The sequence below is a fragment of the Solanum stenotomum genome, chromosome 12 (genome assembly GCF_019186545.1).
Source record: "Solanum stenotomum isolate F172 chromosome 12, ASM1918654v1, whole genome shotgun sequence".
Classification (NCBI taxonomy): Eukaryota; Viridiplantae; Streptophyta; class Magnoliopsida; order Solanales; family Solanaceae; genus Solanum; species Solanum stenotomum.
In genome coordinates this window covers 33,159,097-33,174,680 of record NC_064293.1, presented here as the reverse complement: position 1 = coordinate 33,174,680, position 15,584 = coordinate 33,159,097, and the positions used below count along the sequence as shown (strand labels likewise).

The 15,584-nt window shown below is 32.4% G+C and overlaps 3 protein-coding genes and 1 pseudogene across 4 annotated transcripts; 1 reads left to right on the top strand and 3 right to left on the bottom strand.

The window, feature by feature from the left end:
- Positions 1-1,300: 1,300 nt before the first annotated feature.
- Positions 1,301-2,722, bottom strand: LOC125848671 (pentatricopeptide repeat-containing protein At1g55890, mitochondrial-like; annotated as a pseudogene). Its single transcript, XR_007444542.1, has one exon. The product of XR_007444542.1 is annotated as a pentatricopeptide repeat-containing protein At1g55890, mitochondrial-like (transcript).
- An 836-nt stretch (positions 2,723-3,558) lies between these two features.
- Positions 3,559-5,010, bottom strand: LOC125848672 (pentatricopeptide repeat-containing protein At1g55890, mitochondrial-like). The gene has a single exon (XM_049528590.1). The coding sequence runs from the start codon at positions 4,981-4,983 to the stop codon at positions 3,784-3,786; it is 1,200 nt and encodes a 399-aa protein (XP_049384547.1). The 5' UTR covers positions 4,984-5,010; the 3' UTR covers positions 3,559-3,783.
- Positions 5,011-6,059: 1,049 nt separating this feature from the next.
- Positions 6,060-7,448, top strand: LOC125848699 (transcription factor DYT1). Its single transcript, XM_049528622.1, has 4 exons — positions 6,060-6,600; positions 6,705-6,881; positions 6,977-7,153; positions 7,328-7,448. Exons 1-4 carry the CDS (start codon positions 6,376-6,378, stop codon positions 7,400-7,402), a joined length of 654 nt encoding a protein of 217 aa, XP_049384579.1. The 5' UTR covers positions 6,060-6,375; the 3' UTR covers positions 7,403-7,448.
- A 2,761-nt stretch (positions 7,449-10,209) lies between these two features.
- On the bottom strand, positions 10,210-11,178 carry LOC125848689 (uncharacterized). The gene is given in 3 exon segments (XM_049528608.1): positions 10,210-10,454; positions 10,457-10,486; positions 10,741-11,178. Coding segments are annotated over 3 exon segments (486 nt in total). The 5' UTR covers positions 11,168-11,178; the 3' UTR covers positions 10,210-10,425.
- Between the last annotated feature and the right edge of the window lie 4,406 nt (positions 11,179-15,584).

The following is a 15,584-nucleotide window of genomic DNA, read 5'->3' as shown; positions in this document are numbered from 1 at the left end:
TCGCTTTCTAATGGTTGTCTCTGCTAGTACTGATTAAGTGGAGGTGTCTCACCAACTGAGTTGGTGATGGGTTAACCATCATCCAACTTTTGTTCTAATACGTAGTTCTAATATTTGGTAGGACGAGCATCAAAAAGGGAACGATAGATCATAAGTAGAGTGCTTGATGAAAGAAGAGCAGGGCTTAACTAATGAAGATGCAAGGCAACATGTTTTGGACATGGTTTCAAACACATGGAAAGATGTCAATAAACAGTGCCTCTCACCAAGTGCAATTCCATTGTCCTTTCAAAAGGCTTGTCTCAACGTGGCCAGAATGGTTCCTATGATGTACATTTATGATGAGAATCATTGCCTTCCTGTCCTAGAAGAGCATATCAAGTCAATTTTTTGCAACACAGATGGAGACACACGATTGAGCACATCATTGAGTTCTATGGCTCCATGAAAAATCTTACCTATAGGAGTACCTATTTCCCTCAAGCATAACACGAATAATTGACCCTATCATTTGGTTTCCACTTAAGTTAGTTTATTCACATCAATAATGCTTAGCATATGTACTCTTCTCCATTCTAATAAGTGCTATAAATCTATTTTTTAAGTTAGTTTTAAAAAAGTAGTAGAATCTTAAGTTCTTCATGTTTTAAAACAATAGAATTCTCATATATGTTCATGCTGAAAATGTGAATTGATGGAGAGCAATACACAGATTTTTTTCATGACAAATTAAAAAGTATTACTCCTGCCATTTCATTTTTAAGATATTAATTAAGAATAAAAAAGGGTACTACTTTGGGTATTATTATAAAGGATCATTTTTATGAGTTCCTTTTCCACCACTGGCAAGTTATAGAAAAGAATAAACACAAAAAGATCATAAGTTTATTTCATCACATTGACGTTAATGATGACAATGTAAGATCTACAATGAGATTTGAGTTTTATATTTGCTGAAAATAGCATGCCCAACCCGTCACATAACTGCAGGTTTGACTTATTGTACTTTAATGACCCATTTTGGAACAATGTGACGTGATGCAGCAAAAGCCTTGCTTATTTTTGCTTAATATGAGTTTTGATGAAGTATTAATAACTGGTGATTATCACAATTCGCAGCAAGCAATTTTATGCAATGCACATTAATTAGAGAAGCAAAGAGGTCTACCTCTGGAAATTGCTAGATATTTTGAAGAATGAATCTAAAACCCAGAATGAGATTCTTTAAATAGCCTGATTTCATTAGACTACAAAATTCATTATGATATACTAGTAATTTGGTAGCTAATATGTAGAAATGGAACTAAATTGCTATAAGCAAAATATTTATACGTTCAACCGAAGCATTCCACAAGCCTTATATTCTTCAATCTTGAAGGGTAATTCATAAAACTCACAAACAAATCCTAAAAACATAGTTCAGCAGAAACAGTAGTGCAAGTAAAACTACCGCATAAAATGTGTAACTATTAAAGAGAAGGCAGCGAAAGTTTATACCGGGATCGGGGTCGGGAGTGGAATAGCTTATATGATTTGGCCAAGTTCACCAGCTCCTGTGCATCTTCAAGCTTGGAATGCTCAGCCAAGACATTGACTACCCTCTGCATTGTTGCATTATAAATAGCAACTTTTGAAGCAATAGCTTTCTTACACAATTCAAGCGCAAAATCAAGATTATCCTTGTCACAAGCAAAAGAAATGAGCATCTCAAATGTTGCATTATCCGGATAACGTCCTTTTTCCACCATTTTCACATACCATCTTTTTGCCTCTTCCCAGTTCCTATCATCCACATACATTTTGATCATAATGTTATAACTGAAAGCTTTTGGGATGATGTCTTTCTTCCCCATCTCCTCAAACAGTTCAATCGCCTCGCTAACCTGGTTATTCGCAACCAATCCTTGTAATCTAACGGTGTAACTCCCCAAGTCAGCATCAACATTCTTCTTTTGCATCAATACCCACAAATCTTCTGCTTCAGAAAACTTTTTACTTTCATAATATGCGTTCGAAAGCGTATTGAAAGTCACTTTATCAGGTATAATTCCTTGATTTTCCATCTCATCCATTACACTGAGAGCAGAATCCAAAGAACCAGCTTTCCATGATGCCTTAATCAAAGTATTATAAGACACTACATCAGGCTCTATCGATAGTTCCCCAGGTAATTCACGAAACAAATCTCTGATTATATCGTACTTCTCTGCCCTTGAGTAGGCCTCCAAAAGGGCATTGAAAGAAAAGACTGTTCGTTGACATTTTAGGTTTGGCATTTCGTCGAACAGTTTACGGGCATGTTCATGCATTTTTGCTGTACCATATAAGAGTATGAGACGGCAGACAAAGAACTCATTGCTAATTTCTGGGTATTGTTTTTGGTGCTCAAAAATGTCTTCGATAGCGGAAGAATTGAATTCAAGGCGGCGAATAGCGGTCGTATAGTTGGTGCAACGGTTTCGGAATTCAGGAGATTCAGATGATTTTTTGAAGTTGTCAACAATGCTTTGAAGTTTATGTTTTTCAGGAAGTTTAGATGTGGATTTGGTGGAAGTTATTTGGGGCTGTTCAGTTTTCAGCTTTACACTGACTTTGTGTTTCCCGGTGAAGATTCCGTGAAGCCGGCGATAAACGGAAGAAGAAGAAGAAGACATGTGAAGCGGCGTTGAATTGGAGTTTCGTAACTGAGGTTAATCCATTTAGGCCTGCTCCTTTTCAAAGCCCGTTTATAATTACCCAATATGAAATTTGAATGTTTTAAATTATATTTTTTTCTCATAGACATAAAATATGTGAAAATTATAAATATTTGTGACTACGTGTTATTATAAACTTTCATACACATAATTTTACAAAGGTCCACTAGTCACAATGATAACTAGCCAAGTTTTTTTTTCAAAGATATTCCTTAGGTGTGATATGTCAAATTTCTTCGTGTTTGAGCATGAAATATTTTTTTGCAAAATGTAAATTTTATGTCAGATTTTACATTTAAAACAATTGACAACTCAATTTGGAATTTGAAATCGTGGCTTTTTAATTGGAGTTTATTTTATTTTATTTTTTGCAGATTTCATAAAACGTTGACTTAAAATTAAAACTTGAAATTGAAATCTCAAATTTATATAACTATAGACTATGTTGTGTGTTTCTTTTGCATCAATAAACACTATATGTAAGTCTCTCTTCCCCTTCCTATACTGCTCCATCAACTCCCTACAAGATGAATGACTTCTATAATTGATCATCCCGCCATGAATTTAAAAATGAAAACTAAAAAACCTAGGTAGTGGTCATTTGAAATTAGAACACTTGGTAAAACTCGCTATTTAGGTGATTTCTTCTCTTTTTTTATAACTGTGTTATACCAGACTAATTAATGCATGCCTTAATTAATTCTATCAAGGCTCGATCATCTCAAAATTCTGGGTACACCAACTATCCAAATACCTTTTCCCTTCCAAATGGCCTAAAACTACCTTGGGGTATAACAATAAAATCGTTGCAACTGCTTTTCACATACTTGGCATTCTCATGTGAGACTCTGTAGATTATGCAAACATTAATAATCTCTAGATACATAAATGCAAGCATCTAATTTATACAAGTCCAGCACCAGCATCCTTCAAAAATGTTTAGATCCAACAATTTGATTGACTGTTAACTAACAGTCAAAATGTAACATACTTAACCTAAATGCAACAAGCTAAATTTTGTATAGAGCATTCCTCAAACCCTTGATCACTTCAGCTCTAGTAAACGATCAAACATAGCTGAAAGAAACTAGCTATGCAAAGGCAAGGAAAGCTCATACGGAAAGCTCTTATAAGACTCAGCCAACGTAACCAGTTCTCTCGCATTTTCAATCTTAGAATGCTCAACCAAACAATTGACAACCCTCTGCATTATTGTATTATGAATAGCTTTGCGTGAATTCATTGCTTTCTTGCACAAATCCAAAGCAAAATCAATTTTTTTGGCGCTACAAGCAAAACTAATAAGTATCGTCAATGTTGAAACATCCGGAAGACATCCGTTTTGCGTCATCTTCTCATACCACTTGTTGACCTCCTCCAGATTCCCCTTAGTAACATACATTTTTATCATAGCACTGTAACTGAAATTATCCGGTTTGAAACCCTTGTTAACGATCTCCTCGAAGAACTGAATCGCCTTTGAAACCTCCTTAGCTTTAACCAAACTAGTTAATTTAATATTGTAACTGCAAAGATCAGGGATAATATTTCTCTTTTCCATCATAGCCCACAAACTTTCAGCTTCAGAAAACCTTTTGCTTTCATGAAATGCTTTTAATAACGTGTTACAAGTGACAATATTCAGCTTAATCCCATGATTTTCAATCTCATCCATCAAATACACAGCAGAATCCAACAAACCAGCCCTGCACAATGCCTTAATCCCAGTGTTATACGACACCAAATCAGGCTCAATTGACAATTTCGGGGGCAATTCGCGAAACAAGCCGCCGATTTTATCATATTTCTCTGATTTAAGATATGCTTCCAGTAGGGCATTGAAGGAAAAGACAGTGCGCGGCCAATTTAGTTGAGGCATTTCATCGAACAACTTACGTGCATGATGATCCATTTTCGCTTTGCCATAAAGAAGAATAAGACGGGCAACAAACGCTTCGTTACGAATATCAGGATAGTTTTTTTGATGTTCTATGATATCTATAATGCCGGATTTGTGTTTGGCTTCGGTAAGTTGGTGAACGGTGATTTCATATTGGAAGCGTTTCAGTCGGAATTTGGGGCATTCCGATGATTTTTTGAAAGAGTCTACAATTGCTTGGGCTCGATCGGTGGGTCTTGAAGAAGTAATGGGCTGATTTATTGCTCTGTCTTTTCCGGCGAAGATGCCTTTCACACAGCGGAGAGATGAAGAAGTAGACATTAGATTGCTTATTTTGGCGCTGAACAGCACTTTCGAAAGGAGAGAAATAGATATATATAGTTCCATATAACATACCCCATTTTTATATTTAATATGAAAAAAATATATTCAATTTATATCTGGCCTTTGTTAATCTATCGCATAATTGCTAAAAGAACCTGATTATTTCGTACAATAGATTGCAACAACTTATTCTATGGTGTTACGTTACGAAGGACTTATGTGATACTTAAAAGGCTCCTATGGTCTTTTTCCATACCAGAATTATAAGTTATTGCATCATAATTCTGCACTTGTATTTAATTTCTCCTCTTTAGACAGGACGGACAGTGTGCATTAACATGTAGTGCTACTTTTGTTTGTGATATAAGTGTGGAAAAAATATTTATACAGTTAAAATAATTTATCATCTTTATCTCCCGTTATTTTTAGATAAAACTACGTACACATCATCCTCCAGACCTAGACTAGACTAGGTATCTTGTTGTACCATATTTTGGTTTTTGACTGGTTAAAGCACAAAACACATACTTGGAATACCATAAACTCTTTCTAGTGCTTTAATGTAGTTGTACTTTAAAAGAAATTATTCCTGTCAGGCGTAAAAAAAAGTGAAAGGCGAATAAAATTCCTGCTTAAAGCAGCTCTGGTCACTCATTTGTACTTTACAATGCCAGTAACAAACCACAAAGTAGTCACAAACATAACTAACAAGAACATTACCCCACTTCTATTCTTTGTTCTGTTTAATTCTTTTTTCCCGGGTGGCTGTTACTCTTTAACCCTATGGCCTATTACGAGTCCTCATAATGGAGGAGGGTTTTAGTAAGACAACAACTACGCGTAAGTAATCAAACTATGAGGATACATAACCGATTCCAACTACTTTGGAATTGAGGCATAGTTGGTTGGCACTATATATATCACCGTTCCCATTCAATCATTGTTATGTTATATGCATACTAGTTAGTATGTAAACATAAAAAGTACTTGTTGAACTTAGTCCCAAACAAGTTAAACTCGGGGTAAATGAATCTTTACTGACCATATTCCCCGTTTAAATTAATCTCTTTCTGCATAACAACAATAGTGAAAAGTGTAATAGACCAAAATTGAAAAGGGTTGTAGTGTCTGAACCTACAAAACTCTACACACACACACACTCTCTCTCTTTCTCATGCCAAAAATGAGTCCTTCCAAAACACCCCAAGTACATGTGATCAATTAGGAAATGCCCAACAAACTGCAACAAGAAGATTCCCACAACCAAGAAATGTTTCTGTTGTGAGGAGCACCTATATAAACCTATTCTCTGCCTACAACAAAAAACCAGTGCAGTATTGCCTCTTCTTTTAGCTGCACTCAACATATTAATCATTAGCACCAATACTCTCTCTCTATAGATTTCCTTTCTAATTTAGGAATCCATTTTAACATACTATAACTATTCTCTTTTAAATGGTAGTAATTAGGTGTGCTAAAATGGAATCCCCCAACACCACATTTGATAATTCACACAACTCTGAAGAAAGGGAAGTAGGAAGAAGAACAGATAAAAGGAAGCAAATTGATGGTGAAGTTAAAGAATACAAATCCAAGAACCTTAAGGCTGAGAGAAATAGGCGTCAAAAACTTAGCGAAAGGCTTCTTCAATTACGCTCATTGGTCCCAAACATAACAAATGCAATGAATCAAAACCCTTCATTCTTTACATAATTTCATAAAGAATGAATTTTTAACCTTTTTTTTTTAATTCTAAAAGAGTTTAAATTCTTGTCTGATTTCAGATGACTAAAGAAACCATAATCACTGATGCCATCACTTACATTAGGGAGCTACAAATGAATGTGGACAACCTAAGTGAGCAGCTTCTTGAAATGGAGGCAATTCATGGGGAGGAACCGGAGACAAAAAATGAAGAGATTATTGATACTGCAGAGGAGATGGGTAAATGGGGCATAGAGGTAGGTAACTTTATGTATAAAACCAAAGTTTCAATCTTTGATATTCTTGAATTAAAAGGACAGTAAAACAACTTTTGTCTTTCTTTCTAAAACAGCCTGAAGTTCAAGTGGCTCACATTGGCCCAACTAAGCTTTGGATAAAAATAGTCTGCCAAAAGAAAAGAGGTGGATTAACTAAACTGATGGAGGCAATGAATGTTCTTGGATTTGATATTAATGACACCAGTGCCACTGCCTCTAAAGGAGCTATTCTTATTACTACATCTGTGGAGGTAGGAGAAACATATGTTAAAAAAGTGAGGTTTTTAGTAGCGATTAAAAAAACTATAGCCCGAAGATATCAAGATTTGTAATAGTACAAAAAGGAGATCTTGCTTAGCACCTTGTACTGTGTGTGCTGCAATATAACAACATACACAATTTGTTAATCTTTCTATGTGTTTCAGGTGGTTCAAGGTGGACTAACTGAAGCTAATCGAATCAGAGAGATCTTACTGGAGATCATCCACGGAATCTACTAGCACCAGCATGAAATCCCCTAATAGCTTAAGTCTCATTGGAGAGTACCTCTAATTTTTAGTTATGGTGTCAAAAAAGGATTCAATCATGTTTTCGAAATATTGTATCCAAAAAAGAGCTTGTGTGAGCTCTTGTTTTTTCTTTCAAAATATTGATTCTATAGCATTTCATGCAGTCACGTTTGACTGAGGCAAACTTTGAAATAGAATATACATTTTAACTTGAAGTTTCCATGGTGGGATCCAGGCTCCAAACTTTTTGGCTTCTCTAGACGAAACATTGAATAAATAACATTTTTGGTCCCATCCCATCCAGCTGAATAAACAGCTAAATAATAAAAGCCAGCACATTAAGTGTCCTTTGTGTTTGAATAAGATATTGAACAAACACCAATATTAGACGTGTAAAGAGTGAAATTTATGACAAACCTTCTACCTATAATATAGCAGGACATTTGTTTCACTGTCTTTCTTGATTTCTTCTCTGTTCTTTGACCAATGTCGTCCTCAATGAACAGCCGAAAATAAACCTGCCTCAAGCATCACCTTCCCTTGTTAAAACTTTCTTTAACAGGTCTAAGGATCCAAATAATAAAAGACTAGTTGAAAAACCAAATCAGACGTCAAATTTAAGACCATGGGTAGTATACCTACCTTCTTACTATAATATTAACACGAAAAAGACTCTCTCAAATCTATATTAATAGGACTAAACGCGCACACAGTTGTAGCAATATTCATATTCTCTATGGCTAGGCTTAGTTTTCTCCTCATTTGCCTAGTTTTAGCTCAGGTTAGCTTGCTTATGCAAAATGCTAACGCACTTAGAAAACTAGACACCTTCACAGAATCACAGTAGTCCCAAGTCCTGCGCCGTTTGAAGGAGGAATGGACAGAGGAAGAGGTGATCAAGCTCCAGCAGTCACACATATAAGGACTCATCATTCTTTCAACAAGTCCATGGCTGGTGGAGACTTGATCCTTGGCGGCTTCGCCACTGCTCTTATTGCTTCCATTTTTTGTTACATTCGAGTCACACGAAAAAGAAACCAACATAGTCAGGGATGAGGCACAGCATTTTCAATTTTGTACTTCTTTTAGTTTCCAATTCAAATATATACACAGGATTCAAGATTTTGCTCATTTTAGATGGCTGGATAATGAAATTATATACATTCTACCTAGTAGCATTTAAATATCATTCGACATTCTCTCATGTCCACTCTGATTTACTGATTTCGAAATCTATTATTTATACTTACGAATTTTTCTTAACATAAAATAATTAAGTTTGGATGAACTCGTAGCTCCTTCATTAGATCCGCCCCTATTAAGGCCAAGGGACAAAAAAGTCTTTAACCACCAGCAAAGGATACAAAACTTCAATAATAGAAAATGTGTGTAAATAGAGGACAAAAAATAGGAAGCTGAAAAGAGAGTGCAGAACAAACTTAACACCATTCTAACCACCTACATTATTATCAATCAATAGCATATATAAACCTGATTTAAGGGAGGATCTTTTCTTCAAGAAACTTAATATTAACCCATTGTGATAATTACTTATTAGTACAATCTTCCTTAACAAATTTCATATTCAATCAAAATTAATTATCTGGCCAAACTTGTGGACCCCAAGGCAAGTTGTTGGAAAGTCTCAAATTGATATTAACACATGGATTACAGAACCGCCCTGGTCTATTCAAGCTTAAAGATCACAAATCTTTGTGTCCCACATAATGATAGTAATAATAATAATTGATATAATAAGGTCATGCAATTACAACAATGCAAAAATAAAACCTCATCATGCACATTGCTGCAAAAATGGATACAAATTAAATTGGTAGTACATATTTTAATATATTTCTTTTTTTCCTGTGTACAAAACATTAGTGTGACCTTATCCCAAGACTCACGGGTAATTCACTAATAGGAATTTAGCAACGCACAATAACCATGAGTTAGAGTTACCACTTAATTAATATGTAATTCTATCTTTGACCATACCTTTCTTGGACCATGAATCAATTTAGTTTGACCATCCTACTCCATTTCCTGACATATAAATGGAAGTTGGAGTATAGTTTGATATGATTAAAGACAAATTCAAAATTTTAAATCAGTGTACGTAATACACTATTACCAATATTTATTTTCCCATACAATAGCTATACCTTATTCTCAAATAGGTTGGAATTGACTATATTAATTTTTACTTTTCCATTTAAATGTGAATTTAATATAAACATGTTTTGTTTGAATTTTTTATAATATATCTATTTAATTCAAATATAATGCAATGGGCTGATTATGCGCGGTGTGTCAATGGCGGAGCAACAATCAAGGATGGAGATTCAATTGAATCTCTTTCATTAAAAAATCATACGGTACTACAAATAGCATAAAAGTAGGGAAAAAAAATGTATGTATATAAAAATTTTAAATTCCTTTTATTTGAATATTTGACTCCGTCACTCGTTCTAATATCCTCACTGGCTGCCGAAAGCTACATCCGCCCTTGGTTCACATGGCACGTTATGCAGTTTTTAGAAGTATATATGACTTTGGAGAAATGACATGACAGTCATTCTTTGATTATTCGTGTTTATAGTATGTGTTATTTTTGAGTCAGATTAGAATAATGTTTGTGGCAGACAGAGCAGGTCGGAAAAACTGAAATATGTTCACACCATATTTATCTGCTTTTGGTAATTAATCATAACACAATGTATTACTAGTAGCTAGTAGTATATCAATTTTTCAAGAGGCGAGAATTATTATTTTTAAAAAAAAATAAATAAGAAGAATTCAAAATTTTGCTCTTTCCAAAACTTTATACTGTTAGTTTCCACTTTATACAACCCTACAAGCACCTAATTGAGAATCTCATTGCAAATCTCTTTTGTTGAAGCTTCAAGCCTTCATCAATCAAACCCAAAATCAAAGAACACAGCCAGCAAAACTGAAAGTTTTTTTTTTTTTTTTAATCAGAGATTCCACTGACTGGAAATTTTTTGTATCTTTCAATCTGAATTCCAGACTCCTTCCTTCTTCCTTTCTTCTCCATTAACACACCTGCATTTCCTATATAAATTCATCTTTTGTTAGGTGCACAACACAACAAATTTCAGATCCAATACAATTAGTAATAAAAAATAAAGATTTTTGAAATTTGTGACCAGCTAGAGAGGCCACAAATCACACTACATAAATAAGGTTAAACTAACTTATTGAAAATACCGACTCCGGCAACAAAAAGGAAAGTGAAAAAACAGAGGATTGAGATAACAAACTAATCAAGAATGGATTTTTTAACATAAATAAATTAAAGAGAGTACCTTGAGGATTACAAATAGGTGGTTCTTCAAATAGAGAAAGGGACATTTGTTTATGAGCAAGACCAATATCAAACAAGATGAGACCAGAAGAAGGATCATAAACTATGATATCTTTAACTGGTAACCAAAGAAAAAGCTCTTCTTGAGAAAGACCCTCAACTCCAATTAAACCACCATAGCTAAGATTAGCTCTTACAACACTATCAAAAAACACCCTTGTTTCAAATTTTGCAACACATGGACTATCCAAGTAGACTTGTAAGTGGCCATTTTCATCAAGATCATATGATTTTACAGCATTTTTTGGGAATAAACCAGCTGGGAGTCCCCTGCTTCTGAGAAGGTCATGGATTGAAGTTGAAGAAATGGTGAAAGAAAAGAGGAAGATGGATAGAAAAAGTGTATGTATCTTGAAGAGGTTAGCCATGGAAATTAGGAAAATTGGTTCAAAGAGAGTGATGAAAAAAGGGACGATTTTAACAAGGTTTATGGTGTGAGGAAGTGGGCCATAAACTCAATTATGTGTCGTTAATTTCCTATTTTGCCCTTTTTAATAATTCAAGATTTTGTCCCTACATATGTTTTGTGTTTTGTTAAAGGATTTAAAACTCAAATCATTTACCAAAATATCTTCTTGGTCACAATGCTTTGGTCATTCATTAGTAGTGAGTATCACTACTGAAGCAAAGGTTTTCTCCACCGCAAATAATTAGGATTTTATTCTATACAATATAATTTTTCCACCAAATCAGTTCGCGGAAAAATACATGATAGAAAACAATTTTTCACTGAAATAGTAGAAAACTTCCTTATTTTTCCGTATAAAAATACTACTGTTATTTTTTCTTTTTATGACCGATTCAATCAAATCAGTAGAAATAGTCATTAAACATTTTTTAGTCAATCAAATCAGTAGAAATAGTCACTAAACATTTTTTAGTGGAAAAATAATGATTTTTTATCAGTGCATGTACTTCAAATTAAGGATATATTGAATTTTATGGTGTTTATTGTATTAAGCATCCGGCTCAATGGAGTTGCATTTTTGTTAATTAAATGCATTGCTAAACTGAAAAGTTTGAATTCATTATCGATGTAATTTTTACAATCTAGTGCATTGATAAATAGATAATTGAGTTATTTTTATACGGTAATAAATCAAATAGTAAAATAGAAATTCTCAGCCCATTCGAGTAACCAAGTTTAGAGTTCCAATACAACAAATTTTCTTTTATCCAAAAAAAAGAGTTCGACAAATATATTGAGTTTGTGTTAAACCATTTCAAATTGATATGTATATGTTCTTCCAAAAGAGTCAAGTCATGTATTTGAGGGTGGGAGGAATACAAGTATGAATTATGTAGTATATCATAATCTTGTGAGGTACAGGCTATGGTCATTTTGGGTGAATAATAATGCAAGTGGAGTTGGAATTTTGTGAAAGGGGAAAATGAAAGTGAGATGGGGCCAACCAATGTACATAATTAGGGTGAAGGGTAGAAAAGGTAAATACATTAGTATTATTATTTATTATTATAAGAAGACAGAAGTATATGAGACACCAGACAGACAATTGGCTTAGGATTAAAGGTTAGTAATGGTTCATAGTGATATCCAATCATGGCAGAAAGAGAAGCAGCCACAAGCAGTAAGTTAGAAACTGATATATGTTCTTTTCATACAAAATCTCTTTTGACGGAGACTACGAGGTTTCACCTACTTTGAATCTCTCTTTAAACTTTCGTTTCATAATATATAAATAGTATCTTTTAGTTTATCTTCGACTGATATTTATGTCATTTATTTAGTTGTATGCAAATAGTTACTTAAAGTTGAACAAGTAGACGTATTATTCTACATGACATAATACATGTAGAATGACACAGAAGATATAAAATTGTCATGTAGAACGCCACGTAGGACGAATGTGTCTATTTGTTCAATTTTTATACAAATTTTAATATTTACTTATACACGCTCAAAGTTGAACGACATAGATATAAACTGAAGTTAAATTAAAAGGTATAGTTATGTAAATAAACTACTTCATATATCCTTATTCATGTTACAAATCTTAAATCTATACAACATAACAATGCAAGAATTATTAACAAAAAAAAATTATATTCAAATTGCTTTAACAATGAAATGGACTAAGCAATCTAAAGTGGATTGTTTATCAGACAAAATCAAATTACAATGCCTCTTGAAATACTAAAATGAAAAGCAGAGGTTCATTCATTTCATTTGTAAAAAAAAAATATAAAAAAAATGGATCAATAACATTATTTATGTACAAGAAGTTAATTAAACTACTTAATACTTAAAAATTCTTTTAGAGTGTCAATTTTTCTTTACCATCCAATGCAGTATTTCATTTTGGAATTAAGCTAATTTGGATTTGCGTCGGAAGTTTCACGATAAAACACTCTCTACCAATATTAACTTAATTCCAAGACTCAAACCCAACTTTTAATTAAAGATGAAGTATGCTTACTAATAAGGTTTCTTTTCATCTATCTTGGTATTTTGTTTTATTTCTAATAATTCGAGAGTTTTATTAGATCAAATATAATACTATATTTTTATTGTATTTTCAATAGTTCAAAAGTATATTATTATATCGATAAGGTAAACTCATAAATATAGTCAAGGTTGTAATAGTGACTTATAACGTATTTATTTATGTTTCTTTTGGTGGGAAGAGTGAGAATTTTAGGCAGAAAGTACTTAAATCGCGGGGCATTAAGACAAAGCATGGGACAGAGAAGTAATGTCTTGGGTATTTAAAAAAATATTGTTTTAATTGGGCTAACAATCTTAATTAACAAAAAAGATATGATTTGTAATGATTTTCTAGGCAACCACTTTATGACTTTTTATACCTCGCCGAATTATTTTTTCGTGCATGTACTGATTGGAATGTCTTTTTGCTTGTCTTAAACCTCACTTTGCTTTAATTTCCATCATTTATTAATTACAAAAAAAAAAATCTTATTCTTAATATGTATTTACTTCTTTGAAAAAGGTTTATCCTAGCCTTCAGGTTCTATAATAAAATAGAGCTTACCAAACTAATTAAGGGTAAGCTCGTTACACTATTTATCTTTATTATGATTAAATTTAGATTTTTACATGTTAATGGATCTTTTCGTTTCTAATAAGATTGTTGATCAAAGAGCTTGCTTCACATTCAAAGAATATTGTGAATAAATCAAATAAACAACAATAAATTTAGTGTAAATGAGTGTGGTCTGAAAAGTATAAAATATACGCAACATTATTCATGTATTAACCCTCGACAACTCTCATTCTTTGTTTGATTTTGAACCGACGTATATATATTGCGAGCTCACACAAGTCGGTGAATCATGAAACAATATGCACCTTTTTATTAAATCATTGAATATGAATGTGTGAGGAAAATTAAACTTGGTGAATTTTAAATTATTGTTCTTGTTTTTCAAAAATAACCTTTGTTTCATATATTAGACTATTTGTTATTCCATTTTTTTGAAAATATTTTTTCTATTAACTTTAAGTGGTAGACTAATTGGCTAGTCAGCTAACCATGAAGTACAGTTATCAAAGGAAGACAAAGAGGATATGTCAAAGAAAGTACAACAGCTTGTCAAATAAAATAAATAAACATTCTTGAGTTTGAAAGAAACGAAATTAAGGTTTGCATTTTCAGGCAAAATCATTAATTAAATGGCCCCGTTTGGCCATAATAAAATATTTCAATATTTATTTGTATTGAATTGGATATTTAAAATGTTGATTTTATTATTACAATATTTTACAAATATTGAACTTCAGTGCTTAAAATTACCGGTGAAGGATTGAAAAAATTGTATTTCCATTGAAATAATAGTTTTTTTTCTCTCATTTTTAACTTTTTAAACTGAAATTTCTGTTCAGACACCTCAACTACTCAATATTCCTTTTTCATGTCAACTTCAAACACTTATGATTTTAAAGCGAAATTTATTTCGCATGTATAACACTTAACACTTAACCCTTCAAATATCAACAAATCTTGATTTGGACCTTAAGAATTTTTTAAGCATATTTAATTGTCAATTATTTGATAAGCGCATTTTTTATATTTCTTACTCGGAATCTTTACAAATCTAACGAATTATTAAGTGCAAAACTGTCCAATTATCAGTACGTTAAATTTGAATTCTTAATATAGTCTAAAAATAAATATTTTCTATATGTAGGGACAAAATCACATATATTAAGTAATTGAAGTTTAATATGCTTATTCAAATATTATAGGATCAAAATTAAAATTTATTAATAATTGAGGGACAAACAATGCAAGTTACCCTACTCTTTTTCTTTCTTCCATTTTAAACCATATATTATCCAAACCCATACTACATTTTATTTATATTTATATATATATATATACTTAGACATCGGAGCCCGTGCTAGCACGGGCCCAATATGTATCATTTTTTGTTTTAATTTATGTGACAAAGACATAAAAAGTTAATCAAACTTTAATATTAATTTAAAATAGTTTAAATTTTTAATTATTGTTAACTATGGTAAAAAAAAAATTATGTCTTTTAACATTCTAAATTGCTAATTATTGTTGTATGATTTGTAATATCTTTTACGCAATTTTGAAATAATAAAGGTTATTTCTTCTTTCTCAATTTATGTGGTACTAATAAAATTTCGAGATTCAATCAATTTTTTTTGTCTTTAAAATATTCTATTGTTAATTACTGTAAATTATTGTACTTTCTAAGTAATTTTCAAATAATATATATTATTTCATTTGTCCAATTTATGTGTCACCGATAAAATTTGAAGAGTTAATCAGATCT